Below are 24513 nucleotides of genomic sequence, written 5' to 3'. Positions count from 1 at the left end.
TGCGCAGACAAGGACCTTATTAGGCAGGGACTTCATTACTAAGGCAAGTATCATATTAGACTTACCACAGAACAGCTGGTGCTATAACGATGGGCCACGACGAACCTGGCATCCGTTTATCACCAGTTTCGAGCTGTCTAACACCAACGAAGTAGAGCTGACGAAGGTGGAAGTGAAAGCGGTAGTATTTGGAAGGAATAGAGAACCCAAGGTGATAAAACGTACTACGTCACCGACTCCGAAGCATCTTCGAGCTGCTAATCCCAAGCTACCTTTTCCCGAGACCGGACGTAGTAGTTGGTATCCTGGAGCATTTACAATGCAGGGGGAGGGCCCTTACCGACGACCCGACGCACGTTGTCGTTCATACTTCACGGACGAAGGTGAACATGATTCCGGGTTTGTCAAGGTCAACCTGCCCTCCAAGTGTAGGTGCACCTCCGGGGAAACCATTCGGCGTTCCGTTTAGGGGGAGGGGTAAGTTAGTATAATATGTACTCTAATTGTAAGATATCCGGTAATCGGTAAGTTTCCGCTGACGAAGGTCGTCATTCTGCGCACTATTACTCCACTGGCGATGACGAATGACAGAACCTGCGGCGGAGCACCGATGTCTATACCGTGAGTAATACACCGGCTTTACCGAGTGAGTGAAGCCTGGACTACTTAGGCTTAACAACTACGAAACAGTAGGGAACCCACGCCTCTCAGTTGACCCCAATCGTAGGTGATGTTCGGTACCATCGGCACGATTGAAAGTTTTCCTGACCTTGACGCGAGGGCGCTACGTCTTGGTCAGAGGGGGAGGTTGTAACGCGACGATCGTTGATGCTCACACTCGAGTTTGGCGGGCGTTCATTTTAAAAACACGCGGGGCTCGCGCGCTCTGTCGGCGCTCTTCGCCAACGATCGGTCGTAGAATCTTCTAGACTCGTGCATAACGCCAGTCCGCCCATGGCCGCGACACGCGCGTTCATTCTGTGTTGTTTTGGCTGGATATTATTGTAATTACTGTAACCAAGTACTGTATGTGTTATGTTTCGACGTGTTTGAGACAATATACGTTGTTTTGTGATATGATTCGTGCCTTTGAACTCAATTACGACCCCGAGACCCAACTTAACAAGTTTACAAATGTAATTAAACTATTTTCAACTTTATGTCTTACACATAGAGTTCAAAATTAATTGAAGAAAAAATACAAATCATGGTAGCATGATGTGCCAGGAACGCTAAATAAATTCTAAAATAATAATCTTTACTTGCTTATGAACCAAATAGTACGAATTCATGGATAAAATAAATATTTTTTTCCGACGCGCATTAAAATTCGCCCGCTGTGTCCTGAAGAAAATTTTTTTTTCACCTACTTTTTTCAAAATAAGTACCATACAATGGTATATATTTATAATCCTGATAAATGTAGCTTTCAGGACATATTTTTTTTATTAGATTATCTCCAGTGGTTTAAAAGTAAACGACGTTTATTTAAAAAAATATTTTTTGGTTTTTGTGAATTTTACTCCATATTTCTATTTTTTTGTATGAAAAGGCAAAAAGTTTGTTCTAGAAATCAATTCGCCATCCTTTAATTATCCGAAAATGACACCACACTTGCCCTAATACCCATAGTTTTGAAGATATGGGCCTTAAAGTGAAGCGCGGCAGAAGGAAACTTGCCCCCCCTCCCCCTGCTACCACAGGGGGGGCTCCCGATGTCTACCGACGGAAATCTACTCAGGAGCACCCAAAGAACAACTGGTGCAAAAATGAGCCTTCTATACCAAAGTGGAGGGGTTCTTGCACTAAATTCCCTACTATCTCCGGGTTTCGCTGACTTGCGTTGGTGTGACTGAGAGCGAGAGCGTGAGCGAAAGGGACGGCGATATCTTCCGTTCGTGTTGTTGTTGCCGCGTCGAATCTCTGCGATCTCCAGTGAAAGTTTCTCGATTTGCTTCGATAAAACTTCTATTTGTGCTGACGCCGCTGTTGATGTTGATGTTGAAGATGTTACTGCGGCGATGCTGGGTCCATCGGCGTACTCTGCCATCTTGTCCGCCATCGCAGCGAGTGTTTCTAGTGAGGATTCGGTGTTGACAGACAGCACGACGCGTATTTGTGTAGGTAAGTGATTTAACCACTCGATCTTCAAGCCTTCATCGGTTATCATACCGCAGCCAAGTTCTCTCATCTTGCGTAAGAGCTGCGAGGGCTTCTGATCTCCGAGTTCGAGACCGCTGATGAGCTTCTGGAAGTTCTTGACGTCTGATTTGTCGTAGGCAGCGAGCAGGCGATTCTTCACGGCGAGATACTTGTCCGTAGCAGGTGGGTTGTACAGGATGTCGGTGAGATGTTGCAGGTCGACGGCTTGCAGCTGTTGCAGCAGATACCGGAATTTCTGGTCATCTGAAGTCTTCAGCGGGTCGACGACGGCTTCGAATTGCACGAACCAAGCGCGTGGGAGTTCCCGCCAAAATGGTAGAAGGCGCGACTGTACGGAAATGGCGCCAATATCGCCGAACGGCATCTCTTCTCGACTCGTCTTCGAATGTTCTTCAGTCATTGGTAAGTAGCTCCAATAAACAGGGTCTTGAGGTCTTCAGTCGGTGGTCACCAAATATGGAGCCTAACTGTGTGTCGAGGAGAAGGTAGGTGCAGGTAGATGAGTGAAACTCAGAGTCCAGATTTGAAGTGATGATTTATTTACAAAATGCGCTATATTTATAGTAACACAGAAAAGAGACAAAAACATTGGCTGTCGCACACGACATGAAAACATTAAAACTTTCAGTGCGTTCCCGCGCGCGCACCATAGAGGAAGCAGGACAGCGATATCTGTCCTCTCGCGCGTAGGTTACATCCACGGAGCTCCCGCGGTGGGTGTGCGAGCGAGACAGCCTCTCGGACCTCTCGGCCGGAGGTTATAAATATAAGCGGCCTCTTCGCGGCCTATCTCGCAGTACGGCGGCTGACACGATGCGACTCCCACACTTTTGTCGTTTCGATGCATAGTTTCGACGTATCCGAACGTTGGTGTAATACCAACATTCAGAAAATAGGACAAAATGTCAGGCCGACAGCTAAATAAAAAGAAATTTGATCGCGTTGAACTTTGAAGCTGTGAAATAAATTAAAATGACAGTCCAGCAGCTTAGTTCGAATATTTCTGACGAGTCGGAGGATATGGTTAGCTTACCTCCCGAAGAAGAAACTTATAGGCGAAAATATCAGTTGTTATTGGAACGATGTGAAGTCTTGCAACAGGATAATGAACGAATAGTGAATAGGTTCGTGTTTTTAGCGATATTATTCGGTGTTAGAGGTTCTTGTGAATGTATTGGCATTCGATGATGTTGCAGGATACACCAAGCGAAGACAGTAACTAAGCGGTATCGTAAGGATATCAAATTGTTGATAGAGAGGTTGGATAGGCATAGAGATGGGTTTAGAACAGCGTCGATGGAAGTGGAATCGAGACCCGAGGTGATTGTCAAGCCAAATCGCGCCACGAACAAACCCCAAACTAGTTCAAAGCAAGCGGAGAAGCAAACCACAGCAGGTGGCAAAAAACCTGGACCTAAGAGAAAAAGTAAAGCTGACAAGGTATGGATATATTTCGCTTTTAAGCAAAATTAAATAACAAAAAAGGTAAATAGTTATCAGAAAAAGCAGGGTTTTAGTTACTTACACAAAGATTTATTTATGTTTTTCAGCCTGAAAGAGATCCAAATGCACCAAAAAAGCCTTGCAATGCATTTTTCATATTCTGCCAAGAACAGCGACCACTGTTAGTAGCAGAAGCAAATTCTGAGATGGGAACTGAGCTATCTAAACCAGAAGTGACCAGACAGCTGGCTTCCAGGTGGAGATCACTTAGTACGGATGAGAAAAGGGTGGGTTTACTTTTTAAAATATGTATTTGTAACCTATTGACTACTAACTTTCTGTTTTTTTAATTAACTTAGATTATGTAGTTCATTGTTAGATAGTGTAAATAATGAAAATTGTATGTTTCCAGGTATATGTTGCTAGATTTGAAAGATCAAAGGAAAAATATGTTGAAGAATTATCTGCATATAACATCAAAAAGGAACAATGACATAAGTCCCCTGATACCAACTAATTTTAATGTGATAGTCAGCTTTAAGATAGGCTTATAATAATGAATAATTTTGTTGTAATAGCAACAAGAGAACTGTAGTTGATTCTGCAGAAATGTTCACTAAGAAAGTTGCATTTGAGTTAGTGGTAAAGGTTTCTTAAATGACAATGAAGGTTGTATTTAATTTGTTCACTTAAATCTCAGTCTAGATAGGTATTTAGGATAATAAATTATTGTAAAACGTCATTGATTGCATTGAAATAGAATCAAAAAAAAAATCAGCAACTTTTCAGTTGTGCAATTTTAATTGTAGGGAATAAATGTTTTTTAAAAAGGCTGTAAGTTCACCCTAGACTTTTTTGAGCTAACTTTGCTACTCCATTCCAAATTCAAAGGTGGTTTTATTATTTTATCAAAATCCATTCAGTATTTGTCTGGTTCTGAGTTTATTATAAAGGCAAGTTTTTGTACATCATTCATACAGATTTTAGTAAATTGGAATTGCAAAAGCTTAAGCCAATTGAAAAGCAATAAATCTATAACTTTGTATTTTGAAACTCATTTTAAACTTGCTACAAATCTTAATCTTGAAAGTAAATAATTGAGCTTGTATCAATAATACAAATTCCAGCTTATGTAAGGAACTGAATTGAGTTGTTTAACAACAATAAACAGAAATGTACTTGTAAAATTTTAACTTTTATTTCATAACAAAAATCCACAACAATAAAATAAAAATATATTGTGCCCCAAATCAAATGCCTACGATTCCATTGTTGATAATATATTTTTCAAGCTTTGAAGTTGTCCTTGTGGAGGCGAATAATTTTCATGGTTTCAATCTCATCATTTGATTTGGCAAACTTCATGACTGAAGATTGATTTACCCTCATGAATGGGTTGTATAACTTTTCCTCTGCAATAGTTGATGGGACCTACAAGAAAAAACATAGTTTTACATTCTTAAATAAAAAGGCAAAAACATACACACTGAAGTATTTCTTATATTCTTACTGTAGGTTTGCCTTTCTCTCTCATATCCTTAGACCACTCCATCTTTTTCTTAATCTCCTCATTGGTAGGTTCTACATGAGATGCAAACTTCAGGTTTTGTAAAGTGTACTCATGGCCACAAAACACTTTGGTTTGGTCTGGGAGTCCACTGAGTATGTTTATCAGAGCCTGGTGCATCTGATCAGCTGTACCCTCAAAGAACCTCCCACATCCAGCCAGGAACAAAGTATCACCTGAAACACCAAGAATTGAGGTTCTGGTATAATTTGGAACAAAAGATGGTTAACATAACTTTACATCCAAATAATAAATAATCTAATCCTAGATTAACAGGTGCTCAAAATGTGAGATTCAAGATTATTTAATCATAGTTAATCACCTGTAAAAACTGCTGGGTCATTTCCCTCTTCTGGTGCAGAGACAAAGTAGCAGATATGACCTGACGTATGGCACGGTGTGAACAGGCACTGCACATTTAGGTTCCCAACATTGAACCGAGTGTTGTGTTGAACCTTCTTGGTTAAGGCACCTATGCGGTCGTCTCCACCGTACACTTGAAGACCAGGATGCTGCTTCACTAAGTCAGCATTGCCTCCTGCATGGTCCCTGTAATTTGGAAGATATTTTTTATGTGACACAGTGAATTTTTTTTTTAATAGAACTCATGTAAATGAGTGTAAAGAAAATGTAAGTAGTTGATTCATTTAACATTTCAGAACAAAATAGCAACAGAAGTAGTTGACTGATATAACTACATCTATGATTATAAGAGGAAGCTAATTTAGAAGTTGGTAACAACATAACATTTACCAATGATGATGAGTAGTCAACACAGTTGTCAAATTCACACCCTGTTCCTCCACAGCCTTCAATACAGCACCAGGGTCCACGGGATCAACGATTGCAGCCTCTTTTGTGGCCTTATCCACAATGAGGTACATGTAGTTGTCTTGCAAGGCGGGCAGAATTTTCACATCCATGTTTTTGTACTGGAGATGCTCAATAGCGCTGTGAGCTTCACGTTGGTTGCGGACCAAAGCTGAAAATTTTAAATAAGAACAATTCAAATAAATTGAGATGTTTGAAGTGGTTGGTTTGTGTAGAGGAGGGAGTGTTAATGCTAGATAACTTGGCATTTGTTATCATTGATGGTATGGTAAGCCAAAAAAGCACTGAAAAGATGGTACACACTGTATATGATTTCCAGTCTTAGGGTCGCATAATGGTTTACCAATTTTGTTACAACATGTCTAAACAAAATAATGCCACTCTGGAAGGTATATACTTTATTTATTGTGTAAAACGTGATACAAAAAGGTAAACTATTTAGTTCAAACTGTATAAAAACACGGTTCTATCGTTTCTGTTGGATATAAACAATAGTAACATAAAACAGATACATTCAGTACATCAAAGTATTATTAGAGCTGCAATATTATTTTGTTTACAAATACGATAAAATTCTATTCTTACCTTGAAAATAGAGCTTCGTTATCTGTTGAGATAGGCCGAGTGGCAAAGAGTTCACAATCCTGGCAAGCATTGAACAGTATAATGGTACAAATAAATAAATAAACTCTGTAAGATTATTATTAAAGCTTCAATTTAGTCACAAGTAAATATTTCCAATTTAAACTAAATAAATCTGAAACACCAACCACTTCAATTCACTTGTCAACAAAAAAATTCGGCGAACGCCAGCTGACAGAGACAGCTACTGATGAACCGAAAAAAGTAAAAACCGGTAAATTGTTTAAAAAAAAAACAACTAATTAAGGTCATTGCACCCTTGTTAATCTGAATAAGATCATCACAGTACCAATTCGAGCCCATGGACAACTTCAAGGAAAATCTATGAGAAAAATACTCATAAGGTCAAATTCAAATTCAAATTGTTTATTTGCCTACTAAGTGTACATTCAACTTGTTATTCCTGCGCTTACATCTCGTGTGGCGTTTTGACCCTTATGGTAGCCACACACACGTATAAAGCGATTTAGTGGACTTGCACAACAAGTTGGACTGAAAGTACTGGAACCTAAGTCAAATATTGAATAAAAGACTGTCCCATTATGACGATGAGGAGTCACCTACCGATACCGGGACAAATCCTTGGCGCACCGGTGATGTCACGTCTCTAGCATTTTTTTTTCGAGAAATTAAAATTTGAATACGTCACTTTTTTTGACACTTTTGACAGTTGCACTTGCAGCCGGAGCTCCACGTGTGGTTTGTTTACGTTCTGTAAAAACTTTAATGTGATAAAAACTTACAAAAATGAAGAGTAAACCTGTGAAACATAAAACTACAAACACATTCCGGGTAAATATATTGTTATATAAATGATTCACCTTAGGTTATTAATTTAATAAAGCTTAATAAAATACCACAACATTTGAGGAAAGTTTTAAGTTCTTAGAAATTAAGTCGTAAGAGGAACCAAATTATCCCCAAAAAATATAGTAGTGTTTCTAACTTACAGAGTAATAAACTTTGGCTAATTGATTATAGTAATTAAGTATTTAAGTTCATAATAATATAACCTTAAACACATGGTATACAAAATTAAATAATCAATAACACAAGCAGAGATAATTAGAAACATGTGTAATATTTCATATGTTCTGCTTGGCAGAAAAATATAGTTTTCTCTGGGTTAAACACTAACAAATTTATGTTTTCTTGCAGTTTGTACCATTTGCAGAACGTATCAATTCAATTGACATCCGTCATGCAGCTCTGTACCACATCGAGCATGCATACACACAGCATCCTGATGAAAACGACACACATTTTCACCTGGCGATACAGAAATGGTACGCTCTCAACTTGACAGAAAACTTTAAGAAGTTCCGTAAAGATGTGTTTGGAATCATCACAGTTCCTCAGCTGGTTCACAAAAAAGAAGAAGTATTTGACATTTTAGAGAGATACCTCAATTTGGAGGATCAGTTGTGTCTACAGCCTTTATTGGAGTAAGTGATTTATCTATTTTATGTCAAGTAATATAGGATTAAGTTTACTAAATTAAGAAATAAAAGAAACTAAATTGTGTTAACAAGGCAAAGATGCAAGCATGCATCCAGCTATCCAGGGCAGAAATGCTGCTACATTTCTGCCCTGGATAGAATTTTACATAAAACCCTATTATTTGATTAACCTTGATATTTAATTACTATGCCATTTCTTTCATCTATTTACAAAACTACTAAAACTAATAATTTGTATCTAATGTTTTCAGAATCTTGGTATCTCTAGCAAAGGATTTACGCAACGACTTCTACCCACAGTTTCCTAGATTTCTAGATATACTCATAAAACTATTAAACACAAAAGATGCAGACAGGCTGGAATGGACTTTGGTTTGCCTGGCGTTTCTTTTTAAAATATTAAAACCGAATTTAAAGAAAGACATAGCAGTTGTCCTGAAAAGAATAATTCCGTTACTTAGTGAAGAACATCCTCAGTATATTAACAATTTTGCAGCTGAAAGTTTTGCTTTTGTTGCCCGAGATATACGAGATAAAAAGAAGTTTCTTGAGCTTTTATTAAATTATTTGAAGATAAATGATGATGTAAGTATTTATTTTACTTTTAGCAACTTAGAGTTTCTTACCAACCTAAGGCTGACTAACTTTTAAAAAAAAATCTTTTGTAAAGCTGATTTTTTTGTATTTTACAGGCTATCACTGGATGTGGTCATCTTTTATTTGAAATGATAAAGGGAGTTGGTAACAAGTTCCATAGTTGCATAGACACCTTCTTACCACTACTACTGCAGACACTCAAAGATGATAAACAGTATCAAGATGTGCTATTCAAAGTCCTCACACAAACCATTGAAGACAGTCTACAAACTATTTCTCACAAGGAGTACACAATATTCTGGTCTAGTGCTCTCAGGTTTATTGAAGAAATATTGAATGAGAATGATGAAGAAAGTAAAGGGCTAGAATATATTCTGAGGCTTGCAGGTCAAGTTGTTGAACACCAGAATGGAAAATACTTAACCAACCCTCCACAGTTTGTGCTCTTGCTGGTAAAAGTTATATGTGAACAGTTCTCTGAGAATGTACTCGAAGTGTGCGCCCAAATTGGTGCTCTACTGCTTTTATCTCCAAATGTATCACTGTCCCAGGAACATGCAGGGATCATTGTCAAAGTCCTACTCCCATTGCCTTACCCAAATATTTTGATTAACTTTGTTAGAAATGTCATTGACTATGCACAGTTTGACATGCACATTTTGCCCCCATTCCTTAATTTCGTTCTTCAGTCCGGATTCGACAATGAAGCAATGTGTACATTGACCAAGATTTGTTTGAGAAAGTCTCCTTTATCCATGAATGGTATAAAACTTTTCGAATGGGTGAAATACCCAGTTGATTTTGGGGCTGGTCTTCCTGACTTCATGGAGCATTGTAATACTGTCTTGAATGACGATATGGAGAATATTGTGGAAAACCCTTCGAAGTTAATGAATGTTCTTTTCTGCTTGCCACACATAGAAAATATAGATGTGGATTACTGTGTGACGACACTTAGCAAGCTCATAGCAAAGTTGCTGCAAGTTCTGAACACTTATAACATTGCAGTGCAGTCTGAGAACAACCAATTTCACTGCGATAATACGGCCCTTTCCAGGTGTGCTAGACAAGTGTTATTTATACTAGCAAACGCTTTGGAAAGTGCCATTCACATTTCCAGTTGCAAGAAGTTGAAAACCATCTGTGATATTGAAATGCTCCTGTGTGTGATACTGCCATATGCTGCAGATCCTAATTACTTGGCGGCGTTACATCTTCTGGACTTATATTTGACGGCATATGAACAGGAAAACGGATTGATTTATGCACACCTCTCTTTGATTGATTCATATCTGAGGAATAACGTGTCGTCGCCTTTTCATACTGTAAGTATCTAAGTACTGGCACAGAATAATAATAAGTACTACGTACAGAAGTTTTACTTCGCGAAGGTATTTAAAAAATGTATGCTCAATGTCATTAACAATTTTACCGAAGTCAGCCCTATAGCTTCGGCGCAGTGCCGATCACTGACGTTTGTCAACAAAATGGTGCTTGACTCTTGAGACAGGCTAAATTACACCATAATATGGTGTAATTTAGCCTGTCTCAAGAGTCAAGCACCATAATATGGTGTAATTTAGCCTGTCTCAAGAGTCAAGCACCATTTTGTTGACAAACGTCAGTGATCGGCACTGCGCCGAAGCTATAGGGCTGACTTCGGTAAAATGATGTGACGTGAAGTGCCAAACTGCGGAAAATGGCGGAGGAAATACATAATATGATTTAGCATGAATTATCATGAATAATATTAACTACTTATTTGCCTCTCAGTGTCTTGAGGCAACTTAAAAAAGTACATTCTGTGTTTTTATTATTATTTAGGCAGTTAAATACTGCACAGTATTCAGTACACCATTTTCTTTATTTTCTTCCATCATACCCAAGAACACGCGTGCGTGAGTCAATGTTCGCTCGTATGTGAGGCCTTGTCGAATAGTATCCTGTAGGTGGGCCATCGTGCGTGTTTTGTTTTCGATGTAAACTCGCGGAGATGAACAGGCCTGGTACTGGTAAAAAAGACTTAACACCTGATAGTTTTATTTTTAAAATGATGTTCTTCAACTACATTAATCATTTCAGGTTCGTCTGCTGACGACTCATGTTTACAAGCTATTCGAAAATGTCCCAGAGCTAGAAAAAACTGCGCAAGTCGGCGGGAGTGTAGTACGATTTTCCGTATTCAGTAGATGCTTTGCCGTAGAATCCATCCAACCATCCATCCAAGAGTACAGGGCTCAGATAAACATGCTGCAAAAAATGACCTTAAATACCACCCAGTACACTCTTGCTAAAGAAACAGATTTTCATTTGTTTGCATTGAACTATATGCTCGGGTTTCTGTATGTAAACTTCAAATTGCTCTGGGAACCAGTCTCAGAATTTATCGCTGGATATGGTAACGCGCTCACCGCGGAAGAATTCTGGCCACCATTCTACAAAGCATTGACGACATCGTTCGAAAACGCCAAGAAGGATCTAAAGAAGTTTCAGTTCGATAGTGAAATAGACACGAATTACAGCTTCCTGAGGCAGTTGTATACAGAATACAACAGTATATTTGAGAGACCAGATGTATACAACTACAGGAACTTGATCCTGAAGGTTATGACCAACTGCATCCAAGTTTGTGAAGCTAAGAATCGGGATGTAGTGGTATTATTTTTGAACTTTATTGAGGGTGAATACAGAAGGAATGATGGTGGAAATGCGCTGAAAATTGATGTTGAAGTTCGTAATAATACTGCAATGGAAATCGATGAGTCGGCCATTGAAAATGCTGCAAATGCAGAAGATATTCCAGAAGTTATTGAGGAACCGAAAGAAACAGCGTCAGGCAAAATAATTTTTAAAACACTCATAAACATAATGCAAGTTCTGGCGCAATTCAAAAATCCTAGAGCACTCCACAAAGAACCAGTATTCTGGGAACTTTACATGGAGTTTCTGAAACATAAAAATGCAGGACTTCAGAAGTTTGCTTTAGATTGCGTTTTGAACTACAAAAATAAAAGTGTCACACCATACAAAAGCAATCTGTACAACTTGGTTGATGAGAACAAATTCAAAGATGAACTGACTTTGTTTAAGATCACAGAAGATTCCCAGAATATTCAGCCTGATGACAGACAGCATGTTGTTCCAATAATATTGAGGATACTTTATGGAAAAATGACTTCGAAATTAGGCGCGGATAAGAAAGGCGGTGGCCAAGCGAGGAGATCCCTTGTGATGAGATATCTTGCTGGTTGTAATGAAAACGAGTTGAAAATGTTTATTGAAATGGCATTCTCCCATTTACAACAATATTTGACCTTAGAGCCCAGGCAAATACTCGAAAATACAATGGCTACTTTGGATTTGAAATCAATCACCAGCCCTGGAAAGCTTCACAGTATATTGAATCTTTTTGAGGTGGTCAGGGAATACTTTGGTGGTTACTTGAAAGATGACTTGCAGAACCAATTCTTTAAAATATTCTATTCGGTATGCTCTTTAGTTGGTGCTGTTCTATCCCAAGGAGATAGAGTCCATGTTGGATATGTCAAAATTATGAAGAACCTCAGGACACTTTGTTTGGGAACACTAAGAAAGCTATTTGACCAGTTCCATGAATATCCTTGGAGCAAGGATGAGTTGTACGTCATTTACGAGACGCTTATTTGGCCATTGATTCCAAAATTACATATTGAAGGAATCCATACGCCTACAGCATTGTTAAAACTGCTGAACACTTGGTGCCAGAATCCAAGGTATTATGTTCTGTTGGTGACAGTTTCTGAAAAGGATAATACTTTGTGCCCATTGCCTGCACTGTTTCAATTGCTGTTAGCACCCAAAACAACTCCTGGTGTTGTTAACACTATTTTGGACATGATAGAGAAACTGCTAACATTAGCAGAAGATAATGAGGAGAAAGAAGTTCCTCCAATAGAATCATTCAACGTCTTACCTACTACTGACAGCAACAGCATAGAGAATGTAAAGGAAATTAATTTTGGGAGTATTATATTGATACCGCACATTCCAAGTATTTTGGAAGTCATGAAGCGACGTATAGCAAATTCGGCGAAATCAAACACCGTAAATAGAAGAGACTTGCTCATTCTCTCAAGAGTGACAGAATTGGTCACGACACCCGAGTTATGTGACGATCTGCTGAATTTGTTATTGCCAATTCTAGTCAAAAAGGTGTGCATGAATATGGCTGAAGAAAACATGGAGCATGCTGTGACGACTATAATAAACTTACTGGGCCACAGTACGAATCCCCAAATATACATAAAGAACATAGCGGTGCTATTCAATAAAGTCGCACCAGTCGATGTCAGGAAACTTCTAATCAAATTGCTTTCGTCGATCGCTGAGAATGCTGATAAAAACAAAGATGTCTTAACCAGAATGGCTAGTATCATTACTGAAATGAACGCATACAATAAGATGTGGATAGAGCAGCCTGATTTTGACAGAAGAATAGACGCTTACAAGAAAATATATCAGCTCTCAGAAAATAACGAGATCGATTTAGATCTCGCGATTCTGATCGTAAACAACTGCTTTTACTCTATCCGTACTGAGAAGGACATTGGTCTTAGGGATGGAGCTGGTCTGTGTTTGAAGAGAATTCTTCCGAAACTCCTTTCCAAATATTGGTCTATGACTGATGGGCAATTCCTTGTGAGAGACACAGTACTGTCTCTGATTTCCTCTGGGATTAGAGACACGAAAAACGAAATTCTCAGAAATGAAAGCATCGCGTTGCTTGGTGAACTAGCCAGAGAATCACCCGACGCAGACGTGGTATTATCTGACCTCGCCCATCTGACCAACAAGGAAGATGTAGAAGTTGATTTCTTCGAGAACATGTGTCATTTACAAATGCATAGACGAGTTCGAGCTCTGATGAAGTTCTGCAAAGTAGTGAAAAAGGTGTCGAAATGTCCTACTCCTAGGACGCTAACCAATTTCATTCTACCTTTAGCAACAACGTACATTTGTGACGACAAGTACACAGACAAAAATACGTTGATAGATGCTTGCATCGAAGTCATTTCGACTTCCTGCAGGTTACTTCCATGGTACCATTACGAAGTAATATTAAAGACGTATTTGAACAAAATGCGCCATTCCACAGAACATCAAAAGCAGTTGACTCGTATACTAGTAGGCATCCTGGATGCTTTCCACTTTGATTTCTCTAAAGTAAAGAACATCGATTTGCCAAAAGCCTTGATTACTAATACTGAAACTGGGACTATAAGATTAGGCAGAAAGAAAGCTAAAACCGAACAAAATGCTGAAACGAATGAAAATGCTGAAGTGGTTGAGAAGAAAACTGAAACAGATGATGCTGAAATGAAAGAAAATGAAACGCCAGAAGAAGACAAAGTAGAAATCGATGTAGAATCTGAATTGAAAGCGGCAGATGATGAAGCAGAAAAAGATGATTCGTCTAAAGAAGTTTCGGACGTGCCAGCTTTTGAAAGGATCACAAGTGTTTCACCTTCCGTCGCTAAGAGGATTATCAAGTCACTATCAGCTGGTCTACTCCCTCAATTAAATAGGTAAGTTCTTAATTATTTTTCTCTCCGTCAATATTTTCGTATTTTTTACTGCCTAAAGCCTGCCCTATTTATTTAGTGATAGTCGATAACGCCTTTTAGTTTTCCAAAAACACCTACAGCCATGCAGATTTAATACCAGTTATTGATAAACATCTCAGAATAACTGTTGTTTGTTATCATGTCAGTTCTTTTAAAGATTTCATTCTTCAATCAGGGTTGAGACACTTGTGTTTTGATTGTACTGTGCCTTTTTTTCAAGGATGTTCCATTTATTTCTATGCTTTTTTTGTGTCGAGTAAAGTTTTATATTCTATCTTGTGGTTTCCAGGGCAATAGGCAAGATGACAGATCACGAAGAGTCCCACAAGGTGAACAGACGCCGCACGGGCATCGAACGGCAAGAGGAAGAAATGATGCGAGTGCCGATTGCGCTTGCTTTGGTTAAACTGCTGCAGCGACTGCCTGGAGAGCCTTTGAGGCACCAGCTGCCTGGGTAAGTGTTGCAAAGTGAACCCTAATACCATCATGTAAGGTGGTGTTCAGCTTGATACTGTTACTATATTTAACAATACTCTGGCATCTTACATAGCTGAGCATAATAGGTGCTATATTGCAACAAACTGTTGTAATTTTCATTCAAAATATTGAAACCTGAGGTTTCGTGTAAAATGTAGGTGGGCCGATTTTTGTGATAACCAGTGTATTTGTTGCATCGCGAACAGGCGAAGTGACTTCTAAGAACCCAAACATAAATATGCTTGCACTCATGCATAGATTTTGTAAAGTTTATAAACCTTCAATTCTGAGTCGTCCCATAGTGTGATTGTGCTTTTAACCACCGAATTTCATCATATTTTATGCTCATTGCAAACATTTTCTTTTGTTCCAGCATCATCATAAAACTGTGTTCCTTCTTAAAATCTCCATTGAAACAAGTGCGCATCGCAGCCAGAGATATCGTCAAGAAAATCATGATAACTGTCGGATCTTCTTACTTAGGCATCTTACTCGAACACTTGACTTTACTACTCACGAAAGGCTTCCAATGTCACGTCTTAGTTTCTACTATACACACTGTGCTAGATGCCTTGAAATCCGACTTCAAAGCAGGAGAACTAAACGAGAATTTGGACTACATATTAGATGTATGCACAAATGATTTATTTGGTGATTTATCAGAGGAAAAAGAAGTGGACAAGCTACATTATAAAACGCCCGAAGCAAAACCAAGCAAGAAAAGCTACGTAACTCTTATGATTGTATCCCAAAATATAACAGAGGGTTGCTTGATCAATCTTCTTTTGCCTTTCAAAGAGGTTCTACAAAAACACCACTCCAAAAAGATGGTTTTAAAGGTGCAAGAAGCTCTGATGCACATATCAAGTGGTTTAGTCACTAACAAATTCATTGACATCGAGTCTCTATTCATATTCCTTCACGGTATCGCCTCGGAGAGCATTCCAGAATTCGTATTAGGTGCACCTAAGAGAGAAATAACTGAGGCCCAGAAGGAAAAAATGCTTAGAGCGAAACCAGACTGCTTCATCATCCCAGAAACGCCTAAACGAAGTAAAGAGTCGCAAGTGAGGAACGTAAAAACTTCTGGCAAAGCCAACTCTCACGTTTTAGTCGAATTCAGCATGAATATCCTTTACGTCATACTCAAAAGAGAGAAAGTCCCAAGAATGGACTGCAAAGCGTTCGTAGATCCATTGATACCTCTGCTTGTTGACGCGTTGAAAAGCGACCATGTCAAAGTAACGACTGTAGCTATGAAATGCATTTTGACTCTCTGGACTATTAGAATTAGTACGCCGACGTTGGAAGAAATGGTACAGGATGTTGTAAAAACGATATTTTCGATTTTGCACAAGTATGCCACATTTGAGATTAGCAAGCAGAACGATAATTATCATCTAGTCAGGAATGCATTTAAGGTAAGTCAGTAAAGATAATTCTGTCATTATTCTTATAGTTTTACTGAGAACCTCCCAATTTTTTTTATTCTTCAAGGCTAGAGTGGATAGGGCACGTATGTACCATCTTAGACTGCACCTAACTTAACAGCAGGTGTGATTGCAGCCAAAAACCTGCTTTGTGATGCATAAAAACATACTGGAAACATCTGATAGCTCGAATTCCTATCACAGACTTTTACATTGCTGGCGTTTTTAGTCGTTATTATGCTCATAATATGAATCAAATTATGTTATTTATTTTTGTTATTATAAGTTCTGTGTTCTCTTACAGGCAGTCACAGTCCTAATCAGAAACGTAAAGTACTACAAATTAGAGGCTGAACAGCTTAAAACGCTTCTCCTATATGCAGAAGAAGATTGCATGAACGACGAGCGTCAAGCCAACTCATTCACTCTGCTGAAAGCTATTCTAGAAGCGAAACTCGTCTCTACAGAGTTGCATGAGGTTATGGAAAAGATATCTAAGATCTGTATATTGAGTGAATCAGCAAAATCGAGGTAAGTTTGAAACTCACGTCATTGACCTGTTGTTTCTTGTTTTGGGGGCACCCTGTATAATGTCAATGACCACTCAATACAGACTAAGTCGCTAGTTCACAAAACTCATAAAACTCATTTATATTTGCAAATAGGCTTTTAAAAAGCACTTTTACACGTCCCAGTATTAACCCTACCACTGCTTCGGGACAATAAATGGGTCAGCGGAGAAGAAGCAGCGCAAGAAACTCAGTTACTATTATTGTCAGTGTGATTTATTATTCTTAGGGCCGATTTTTCAATCGTCGGATAGCTTTTAACTAAGGAATAAGTTTGGCACATTGACAGTTTTAGTATGGGAAATATGTCAAAATGACAAGCTTATTCTTCAGTTAAAAGATATCTGACTATTGAAAAATCAGCCCTTATGGTATTTTTTATTTTATTTTCTTAAGGACTCTTGAAACTTGCAGTTCTGGTAATGAAAAAGAAGACCTCACGGTTTGTTAACCAAGTGATGGTCTTGTAGGAATCGCCGTACAATTATTTTAATGTTATTATTATTGCATTAATAACAGGGAAGAAGCCCGCACAATATTCGTGACGTACCTAACGAACTACTCGCCCGGCAAGAAGATGGACAAGTTTATTCAGTTCTTCGTGTCCCAGCTTAATTTCGAGTTGCAGCACGGGCGGGAATCATCTCTGAAGTTCCTGGACATGATCATCAATAAGTTCCCATTGGTGAGTGGTATTATCAAATGATAATGTGCCTTTGAATCACGCAAAATATGACATCGTTTATAAATAACTATTATAACTTTTGCTTGTCTTCGGTAATAATATACGAAAGTTTCAGTCTGTTTATAATTTAAAGGGACACCCTTTATACGTCTAAATTACTGAACTACCACGTGATAGTAGATTATCTGCGAGAGACGTTTTTTACGATTCTAGATTCTAGACCTGAAATCCGAGTTAGTTTTCAATTGGATGGATAGTCCATTAATAACACAACTGGCTGTAATATTGGATTTAAGTAGCTATGCTGCACATTACAGTAAAAGGTCGTGGGTTGTTTCCACCTGAAGCATTAGATTTTAAAAAAATCGTCAGTCATTTGAGTTCGCGACTTGATGAAGTCATAGTTCCTAACCCATTTACATGCAAAATATAACTGCCTAAAACGGAAGAGTCGCGTTTTGACAGCTCATAAAATATATCAATAACTGGGCTCATTACCTTATAGACTGACGTTAAAACTAATAAATTAATCTGTGGTAATTTCCAGCAACAACTCTCCAAACATGGCGACTACCTCCTACTAGCGCTCGGCGCGTCAATGCTTAACGATTCTGCGCCTGAATGCCGCGCCGCCGCCGCCGCCTGTTTAGAAGCTATGCTCAAGAGACTGCCCACTTTGGACAGGAACAAGCTGTTTGATCTGGTGCTGACGTTCTTCCAAGATACCCAGGTATGTTTATTTGTTGCTACTGACTAGTTCATCAATGCTCAACCATTCTGCGCCTGAATGCCGCGCCGCCGCCGCCGCCTGTTTAGAAGCTATGCTCAAGAGACTGCCCACTTTGGACAGGAACAAGCTGTTTGATCTGGTGCTGACGTTCTTCCAAGATACCCAGGTATGTTTATTTGTTGCTACTGACTAGTTCATCAATGCTCAACCATTCTGCGCCTGAATGCCGCGCCGCCGCCGCCGCCTGTTTAGAAGCTATGCTCAAGAGACTGCCCACTTTGGACAGGAACAAGCTGTTTGATCTGGTGCTGACGTTCTTCCAAGATACCCAGGTATGTTTATTTGTTGCTACTGACTAGTTCATCAATGCTCAACGATTCTGCGCCCGAGTGCCGCGCCGCCGCCGCCGCCTGTTTAGAAGCTATGCTCAAGAGACTGCCCACTTTGGACAGGAACAAGCTGTTTGATCTGGTGCTGACGTTCTTCCAAGATACCCAGGTATGTTAATTTGTTGCTACTGACTGGTTCATCAATGTTCAACGACTCGGCGCCCGAGTGCCGCGCCGCCGCCGCCGCCTGTTTAGAAGCTATGCTCAAGAGACTGCCCACTTTGGACAGGAACAAACTGTTTGATCTGGTGCTGACGTTCTTCCAAGATACCCAGGTATGTTTATTTGTTGCTACTGACTAGTTCATCAATGCTCAACGATTCTGCGCCTGAATGCCGCGCCGCCGCCGCCGCCTGTTTAGAAGCTATGCTCAAGAGACTGCCCACTTTGGACAGGAATAAGCTGTTTGATCTGGTGCTGACGTTCTTCCAAGATACCCAGGTATGTTTATTTGTTGCTACTGACTAGTTCATCAATGCTCAACGATTCTGCGCCTGAATGCCGCGCCGCCGCCGCAGCCTGTTTAGAAGCTATGCTCAAGAGACTGCCCACATTGGACAGGAACAAACTGTTTGACCTGGTGCTGACGTTCTTCCAAGATACCCAGGTATGTTTATTTGTTGCTACTGACTAGTTCATCAATGTTCAACGATTCTGCGCCTGAATGCCGCGCCGCCGCCGCCGCCTGTTTAGAAGCTATGCTCAAGAGACTGCCCACTTTGGACAGGAACAAACTGTTTGACCTGGTGCTGACGTTCTTCCAAGATACCCAGGTATGTTTATTTGTTGCTACTGACTAGTTCATCAATGCTCAACGATTCTGCGCCTGAATGCCGCGCCGCCGCCGCCGCCTGTTTAGAAGCTATGCTCAAGAGACTGCCCACTTTGGACAGGAACAAGCTGTTTGATCTGGTGCTGACGTTCTTCCAAGATACCCAGGTATGTTTATTTGTTGCTACTGACTGTTCATCAATGCTCAACGACTCGGCGCCCGAATGCCGCGCTGCCGCCGCCGCCTGTTTAGAAGCTATGCTCAAGAGACTGCCCACATTGGACAGGAATAAACTGTTTGACCTGGTGCTGACGTTCTTCCAGGATACGCAGGTAAGTTTAAAAGCTATTTATTTTTATTATTTATTTATTTTTATTTGTTTGTTGGGTACTTAGAATGACCAAGGGGCCGTCTTCTACCGATTGGTTATTCCAGGCAAAACAGGGACGAAGTCGCTAAGAGAATGCGCGGTCCTCACGTCAATAATTGGCTGAGATGGCGCAGAACAGACCAAATTGGAGATTCTTACTGTCGGAGGCCAAGAGTCATTTGCATTCACAATAATACTTTAGATTGGAGTGGATTGTAAACGTTTCATTCGTTCATTCATTCATTTAGGCTCATTCATGCGTGTTAGTGATGGTGATGCCTGATAGCAATAGATCTTTAAGGCTGGGTTGCACCATCTAACTTTAGCTTTAACAAACGTCAAAAATGTGTTAACTTCATACAAAAAGCACCGGTTATCGTTAAATTTACAGTTAAAGTTAGGTGGTGTAACTCAGCATAAATCTATGGGCCTATGACACCGGTCCCAATCATTAACAATAACTTACACATTTGTGAGTGAATAAGTGAATGACAACTTTTATTACAAACATTGATCTCATGGAATAAGGGAATCATCCCTTAATAACCTACGTCGCATTTGTTCCAGCCAATCCACTTCGAGCTCGCCGCGCAACTAAGCACTCGCTTCGTAAACGTCGAAGGCGATGACTTCAAAAGCCGCCTCAGCACCGTCCTCTCTCTAGTCAGCAGCAAAATCCTTCTACTCAGCAACGACATAACCGAAGGCCGCTTCGTGAAGCTACGGTTAGAGCAATCTGACGACAAAACGGACGAAGAAAAACAGAAAGAGAAAGACCACAGCTTGATTCAGATCTTAAACTTGATTGACAGGATAACAACAAACTGTTCTAATAGCATCAAAGATAAGAAGTTTATAAGCGACTTTGATGACTTAGCTCAACAGTGTCAAGCGTTATTGGGGTATCCACACGCGTGGGTAAGATTACGCGCGGCAAAGATTCTGGGCACCATTCTCTGTGTTGTGAATATTGAGGAGTTGGATCTGGTGGTGCAGAAGAAAGCTGAGAGTGAGAGAGGGTTCATCTATTACGATACGGAGGTGTCTTTGAGGAGTTTGGTGCTGGATCTGTGTGCGCAGTTCACGCCGTCCGTTACTAAGGAAATGGCTGAGGAGGTAAGATTGTATTTGGTAGTTTAGAGACTAAACTTTAGGCAGCGCCACTGTGTTTTATTACTGTGTAATTTAGTTTAGGGACTAGTTTTGAAAGTATTACTTTTGGTACTTGCTTTTATTCTGTAGACCTGTTGCTCCTCCTAGACAAGTTACAAAATGTGACAGTTGTAATTCCGAAATCATTTTGTTCCGGTGATTTTTTGGCATGTAGTTGCTTCGCTCCATAAAGCGATTTCGAAATATAAACTGTCAAGTTTCGCAACTGGTCTAAGGGGGATTATAAACGAGAATTTGTTTGGACCATTAAACATAGTCACAGGTCTAGAATTCTTGTGGAACACAGAGCAAACATGTGATAAGTCAAGTAATGTGTAAGTGTGCAAAACACTATCTTATCTACTTGTAATAGATGTGATTTCACAATAAAAATACACATATACGACTATACACCAAACCAAGACTGCATCTCACTTAACACCAGGTGCGATTGTGGTCAAATACCTGCATTGTTATGCATAAAAAATACACAGTTCAAATCTAATCCCCAAATACTATTTCAGGTGACATCAGTACTCTTCCAAATATTGAAGCTAGTCCACAACATGTCCAGTTTCAAGTTAACCCCCAAATGCATAGCGGAGGAGAGTAAGGAGGAAGCGGAGACCACGGCCAAAGTGAATCTCCGCTGGATACTGTTCAAGCTTAGGAAAGCCGTTAACGTTGAAGTGGCTAGGGCGCCTAATTCTACTAATATTGTAAGTATTTTGTGGGTTTTGAAAAAACTGGTCATCACAAAAATCGACCCTCCCGCGACAAGCACTTTCAAACGTATGCATTCCCAGTTCCCACAAATGTTGGCACCATTTAAAAGCCTAGTTCTAAATTTCATTTCATTAAAGGAAAGGTTTTTACCCCAAAAATGTGTCTGTAGAAGAATCCAGAGTCACTTCTTCAAAAATAGGTAGTTACGCTTGAGCCAACTTTTATGGCTATAAAACTGTTAATTTGGGATTACTCGCTATACATCTGTTAAAGAGGACACGCGAGATCTCATTATTTGGTTTTATAACCATAAAAATTGGTCTAATTGATCCCAGAGGTGAGCCCAAAGTGAGGTCTTTTTTCAAGTCACATTTATTGTATATCGCGTTTATGTTAATCGTTTATTAAGAAATTAAATTTGTTTTTCTTTAAGGATATTTATTGGGCATTCAAATAACACCAATATTGTTGGGGCACCATGATTGTGTCAGTAGAAACAAGTTTTCCTGTAAAACGTAGGTGGGCCGATTTTTGTGATGACCAGTATATTTACAGTAAAAAAAATTGGAATGAGACTGTAAGTTTAAATATTATGTAATCAAAGTATTCAGTCTTCAATCCTCATTTGCTATCAACTTTCTCGTATTTATGACCCAAGAAAGCTAAAGTCTTTATCTTTTATTCCAGAGAATATCAATATTCACAATGTGGACCCACCTCATAAGTTCGCTAGAAACGGACGAGCTAAACAAAATCATTGACGTCATCCTACCGCCGATAGTGCGCGAACTGTCCGTCGGTGACGTGGGGGCGCCGGCGTCGCCTGTCAAGCAACTCGCCGGGAGACTGGGGAAGAAGTTGAGAAGAAAGATCGGGGACATTGAGTATGGGAAACTAGTGGCTGAGGTGCAGACGAGACTGAATATTAGGAGGGCTGAGAGGAAAAAGGTTCGTATTTTTTTGTTATTCATTATCATTATTTCAGCCAGCCAGGACGTCCACTGCTGAACGTAGGCCTCCTCCAATGATTTCCATTTATGGTCATCATTTCAGCCACAGGACGTCGACTGCTGAACATAGGCCTCCTCCAATGATTTCAATATAGCGCGGTTGGTAGCGGCCTGCATCCAGCGCCTTCCTGCTACCTTTATGAGGTCGTCGGTCCTCTTTTCTGGTATTAACATCATGTTACTACATTGCACTGGACGCTACTACGCATGTTACGCTTTGCACAGGAGGGAAGTCGAACCCTAACTTCCAACTCCTTTTTTTTATTTTGGGTGGTAAAAACTCCTATGTTCTTCTGATTAATTTCGTTGCGGGTCCAATGACTTCCCCCGGGACAAACTTTACCTTCACTGGTTGGGTTTTTAATGGCGGTCAAGCTGTAGATCCTGGCTACACATGAGTTACAGCGGTGGTAACGAGAGATGGGAATATTCCCGTTATTGCTTGTTACTTTTAGTTAAGTACCCACATGCTACTGCATACGCGCTACTGCCCGTAGACAGAATATATGAACCTCTAGTACTTCACGATCACGCTATTCCAAAATGTTTGCGTCAAAACGCGTCATTTGGACAAGCTTAAAATAACGTTTCATATTGATACAAATAATGAAATGTAATCTCGTTCCTTATTTGCAGGTTCTATTACAAGAAAAAGTGCACAATCCAGAAAAGGCGGCAAAGAGGAAACTGCAGCTAAAGGAAAAGAAAAAGCAGTCAAAGAAAATGAAACTCGAAATGATGCATGGAAAGAGGCCCAAAGCCAAGAAACGAAAGGCGGAGGATATTGATGTAGAAGACCAATTACTACAAGACGACGACTGAAGCTAAATCAATTGTATTAAAGCCAGGATAATGAGAGAGAAAGAATGGCCAATGTCCAAAATAGGCCACGAACCTATTAATAAAAAGTTTTTAAAACTGATCTGAAGTTAAGATACTTGAAAAATTGGCGTAAAAGGGATGGAGGTCAGTATAATGTGTTCTGTACCCTTTATTCGTCTTTCACGTAAAATGTTTTGGACATTAGGACAATGAAATAAAGTCCAAAATATGATGGCAAATTGCCACCGCCTTATTCGGAAATAAGGCATGTGATTGTTATTTTTCTTCATTGCTACATTACTTAGGTAGTCGTATTTAAAACATGTCGTTCAATATTCTATATTGTATTTATTTTGCTTGTCTTAAGTTTTATTTCGACCTGCGGAGAGCAAAGTTAATTTTTAAGAAAACTCAAGTTATCGTGTAAATAATAGTTACATTAGTTAAGATTGTTACATTGCGTAATAAACATATTTTATTTTCAAAATTATAGAATTCAGTTTTATTTCTAAAGCAATACAGTTTGTTTTAATAACGTGTTCGAGTTATATTCTGCCGACCAATCACAGCTCGAAGTTACTGCCCTATTAATTTAAGAGTTCGTAAAACTGGTAAAGTACATAATAAATTGGTAGCAGTTTTAGTACCTACTGCATAAAACAATACTGCAAGATCTAGTAGGTTTTGTTTTAAAAATACCACGATTGTCTGATGTATCATCATGTGGTGTGGTCCGCTATAGTCTTTATTATTTCAAAAATGTTAACACATACATACAAAGGTAGGCCTATGATCGGATGAAAGTCTCTTTGAATATTTTGATCCATGGCTTTGGCTTTCAAAGACATAGTAAACAACATTTAATAATGCCTGCGGACCAGCAATGTAATTCTACAATAAATAACATAAATCCTACTAATATTATAAATGCGAAAGTTTGGATGTCTGGATGTTTGTTACTCTTTCACGCAAAAATTACTGAACGGATTTTGATGAAACTTTACAGTATTATTGTTTATAACCCAGAATAACATATAGGCTATAATTTAAGACGATCTGTGACAAACTAAATTTC

At 39.4% G+C, this 24513-nt stretch overlaps 3 protein-coding genes across 4 annotated transcripts; 2 read left to right on the top strand and 1 right to left on the bottom strand.

The window, feature by feature from the left end:
- Positions 1-3037: 3037 nt before the first annotated feature.
- On the top strand, positions 3038-4793 carry LOC135074676 (uncharacterized). Its single transcript, XM_063969042.1, has 4 exons — positions 3038-3287; positions 3360-3603; positions 3714-3893; positions 4019-4793. The coding sequence occupies exons 1-4, from the start codon at positions 3136-3138 to the stop codon at positions 4097-4099; spliced, it is 657 nt and encodes a 218-aa protein (XP_063825112.1). The 5' UTR covers positions 3038-3135; the 3' UTR covers positions 4100-4793.
- On the bottom strand, positions 4783-6844 carry LOC135074675 (hydroxyacylglutathione hydrolase, mitochondrial). 2 transcript variants are annotated; one of them, XM_063969041.1, is made up of 6 exons: positions 6775-6844; positions 6590-6648; positions 5927-6155; positions 5496-5722; positions 5117-5349; positions 4783-5037 (listed from the first exon to the last, which is right to left on the bottom strand). In XM_063969041.1, exons 3-6 carry the CDS (start codon positions 6094-6096, stop codon positions 4894-4896), a joined length of 774 nt encoding a protein of 257 aa, XP_063825111.1. In that variant the 5' UTR covers positions 6097-6155; positions 6590-6648; positions 6775-6844; the 3' UTR covers positions 4783-4893. The 2 variants fall into 2 exon arrangements, with proteins under 2 accessions (XP_063825111.1, XP_063825110.1); XM_063969040.1 differs by having other exon boundaries at positions 6590-6821.
- A 483-nt stretch (positions 6845-7327) lies between these two features.
- Positions 7328-23973, top strand: LOC135074845 (small subunit processome component 20 homolog). Its single transcript, XM_063969227.1, has 18 exons — positions 7328-7438; positions 7805-8091; positions 8358-8691; positions 8799-10028; positions 10786-14267; positions 14596-14760; positions 15157-16204; positions 16518-16744; positions 17302-17467; positions 18015-18197; positions 18356-18529; positions 18688-18861; positions 19020-19193; positions 19352-19525; positions 20296-20844; positions 21405-21599; positions 22294-22554; positions 23253-23973. The coding sequence occupies exons 1-18, from the start codon at positions 7394-7396 to the stop codon at positions 23436-23438; spliced, it is 9054 nt and encodes a 3017-aa protein (XP_063825297.1). The 5' UTR covers positions 7328-7393; the 3' UTR covers positions 23439-23973.
- The last annotated feature ends 540 nt before the right edge of the window (positions 23974-24513 follow it).

The sequence above is a fragment of the Ostrinia nubilalis genome, chromosome 9 (genome assembly GCF_963855985.1).
Source record: "Ostrinia nubilalis chromosome 9, ilOstNubi1.1, whole genome shotgun sequence".
Classification (NCBI taxonomy): domain Eukaryota; kingdom Metazoa; phylum Arthropoda; class Insecta; order Lepidoptera; family Crambidae; genus Ostrinia; species Ostrinia nubilalis.
This window is presented reverse-complemented; position numbering and strand designations above follow the sequence as displayed.

Bases quoted from the DNA above. Each gene is read 5' to 3' on its own strand.
- LOC135074676 (XM_063969042.1), top strand. From the start codon at position 3,136: ATGACAGTCCAGCAGCTTAGTTCGAATATTTCTGACGAGTCGGAGGAT. The intron at 3,288-3,359 runs GTTCGTGTTTTT...ATGATGTTGCAG, and splicing joins AATGAACGAATAGTGAATAG to GATACACCAAGCGAAGACAG. The intron at 3,894-4,018 runs GTGGGTTTACTT...GTATGTTTCCAG, and splicing joins TTAGTACGGATGAGAAAAGG to GTATATGTTGCTAGATTTGA.
- LOC135074675 (XM_063969040.1), bottom strand. From the start codon at position 6,659: ATGCTTGCCAGGATTGTGAACTCTTTGCCACTCGGCCTATCTCAACAG. The intron at 5,350-5,495 runs GTGATTAACTAT...TTGGTGTTTCAG, and splicing joins TGACCCAGCAGTTTTTACAG to GTGATACTTTGTTCCTGGCT. The intron at 5,038-5,116 runs GTAAGAATATAA...TTTTTCTTGTAG, and splicing joins GAGAGAAAGGCAAACCTACA to GTCCCATCAACTATTGCAGA.
- LOC135074845 (XM_063969227.1), top strand. From the start codon at position 7,394: ATGAAGAGTAAACCTGTGAAACATAAAACTACAAACACATTCCGG. The intron at 18,198-18,355 runs GTATGTTTATTT...CGTTCTTCCAAG, and splicing joins CGTTCTTCCAAGATACCCAG to ATACCCAGGTATGTTTATTT. The intron at 18,862-19,019 runs GTATGTTTATTT...CGTTCTTCCAAG, and splicing joins CGTTCTTCCAAGATACCCAG to ATACCCAGGTATGTTTATTT.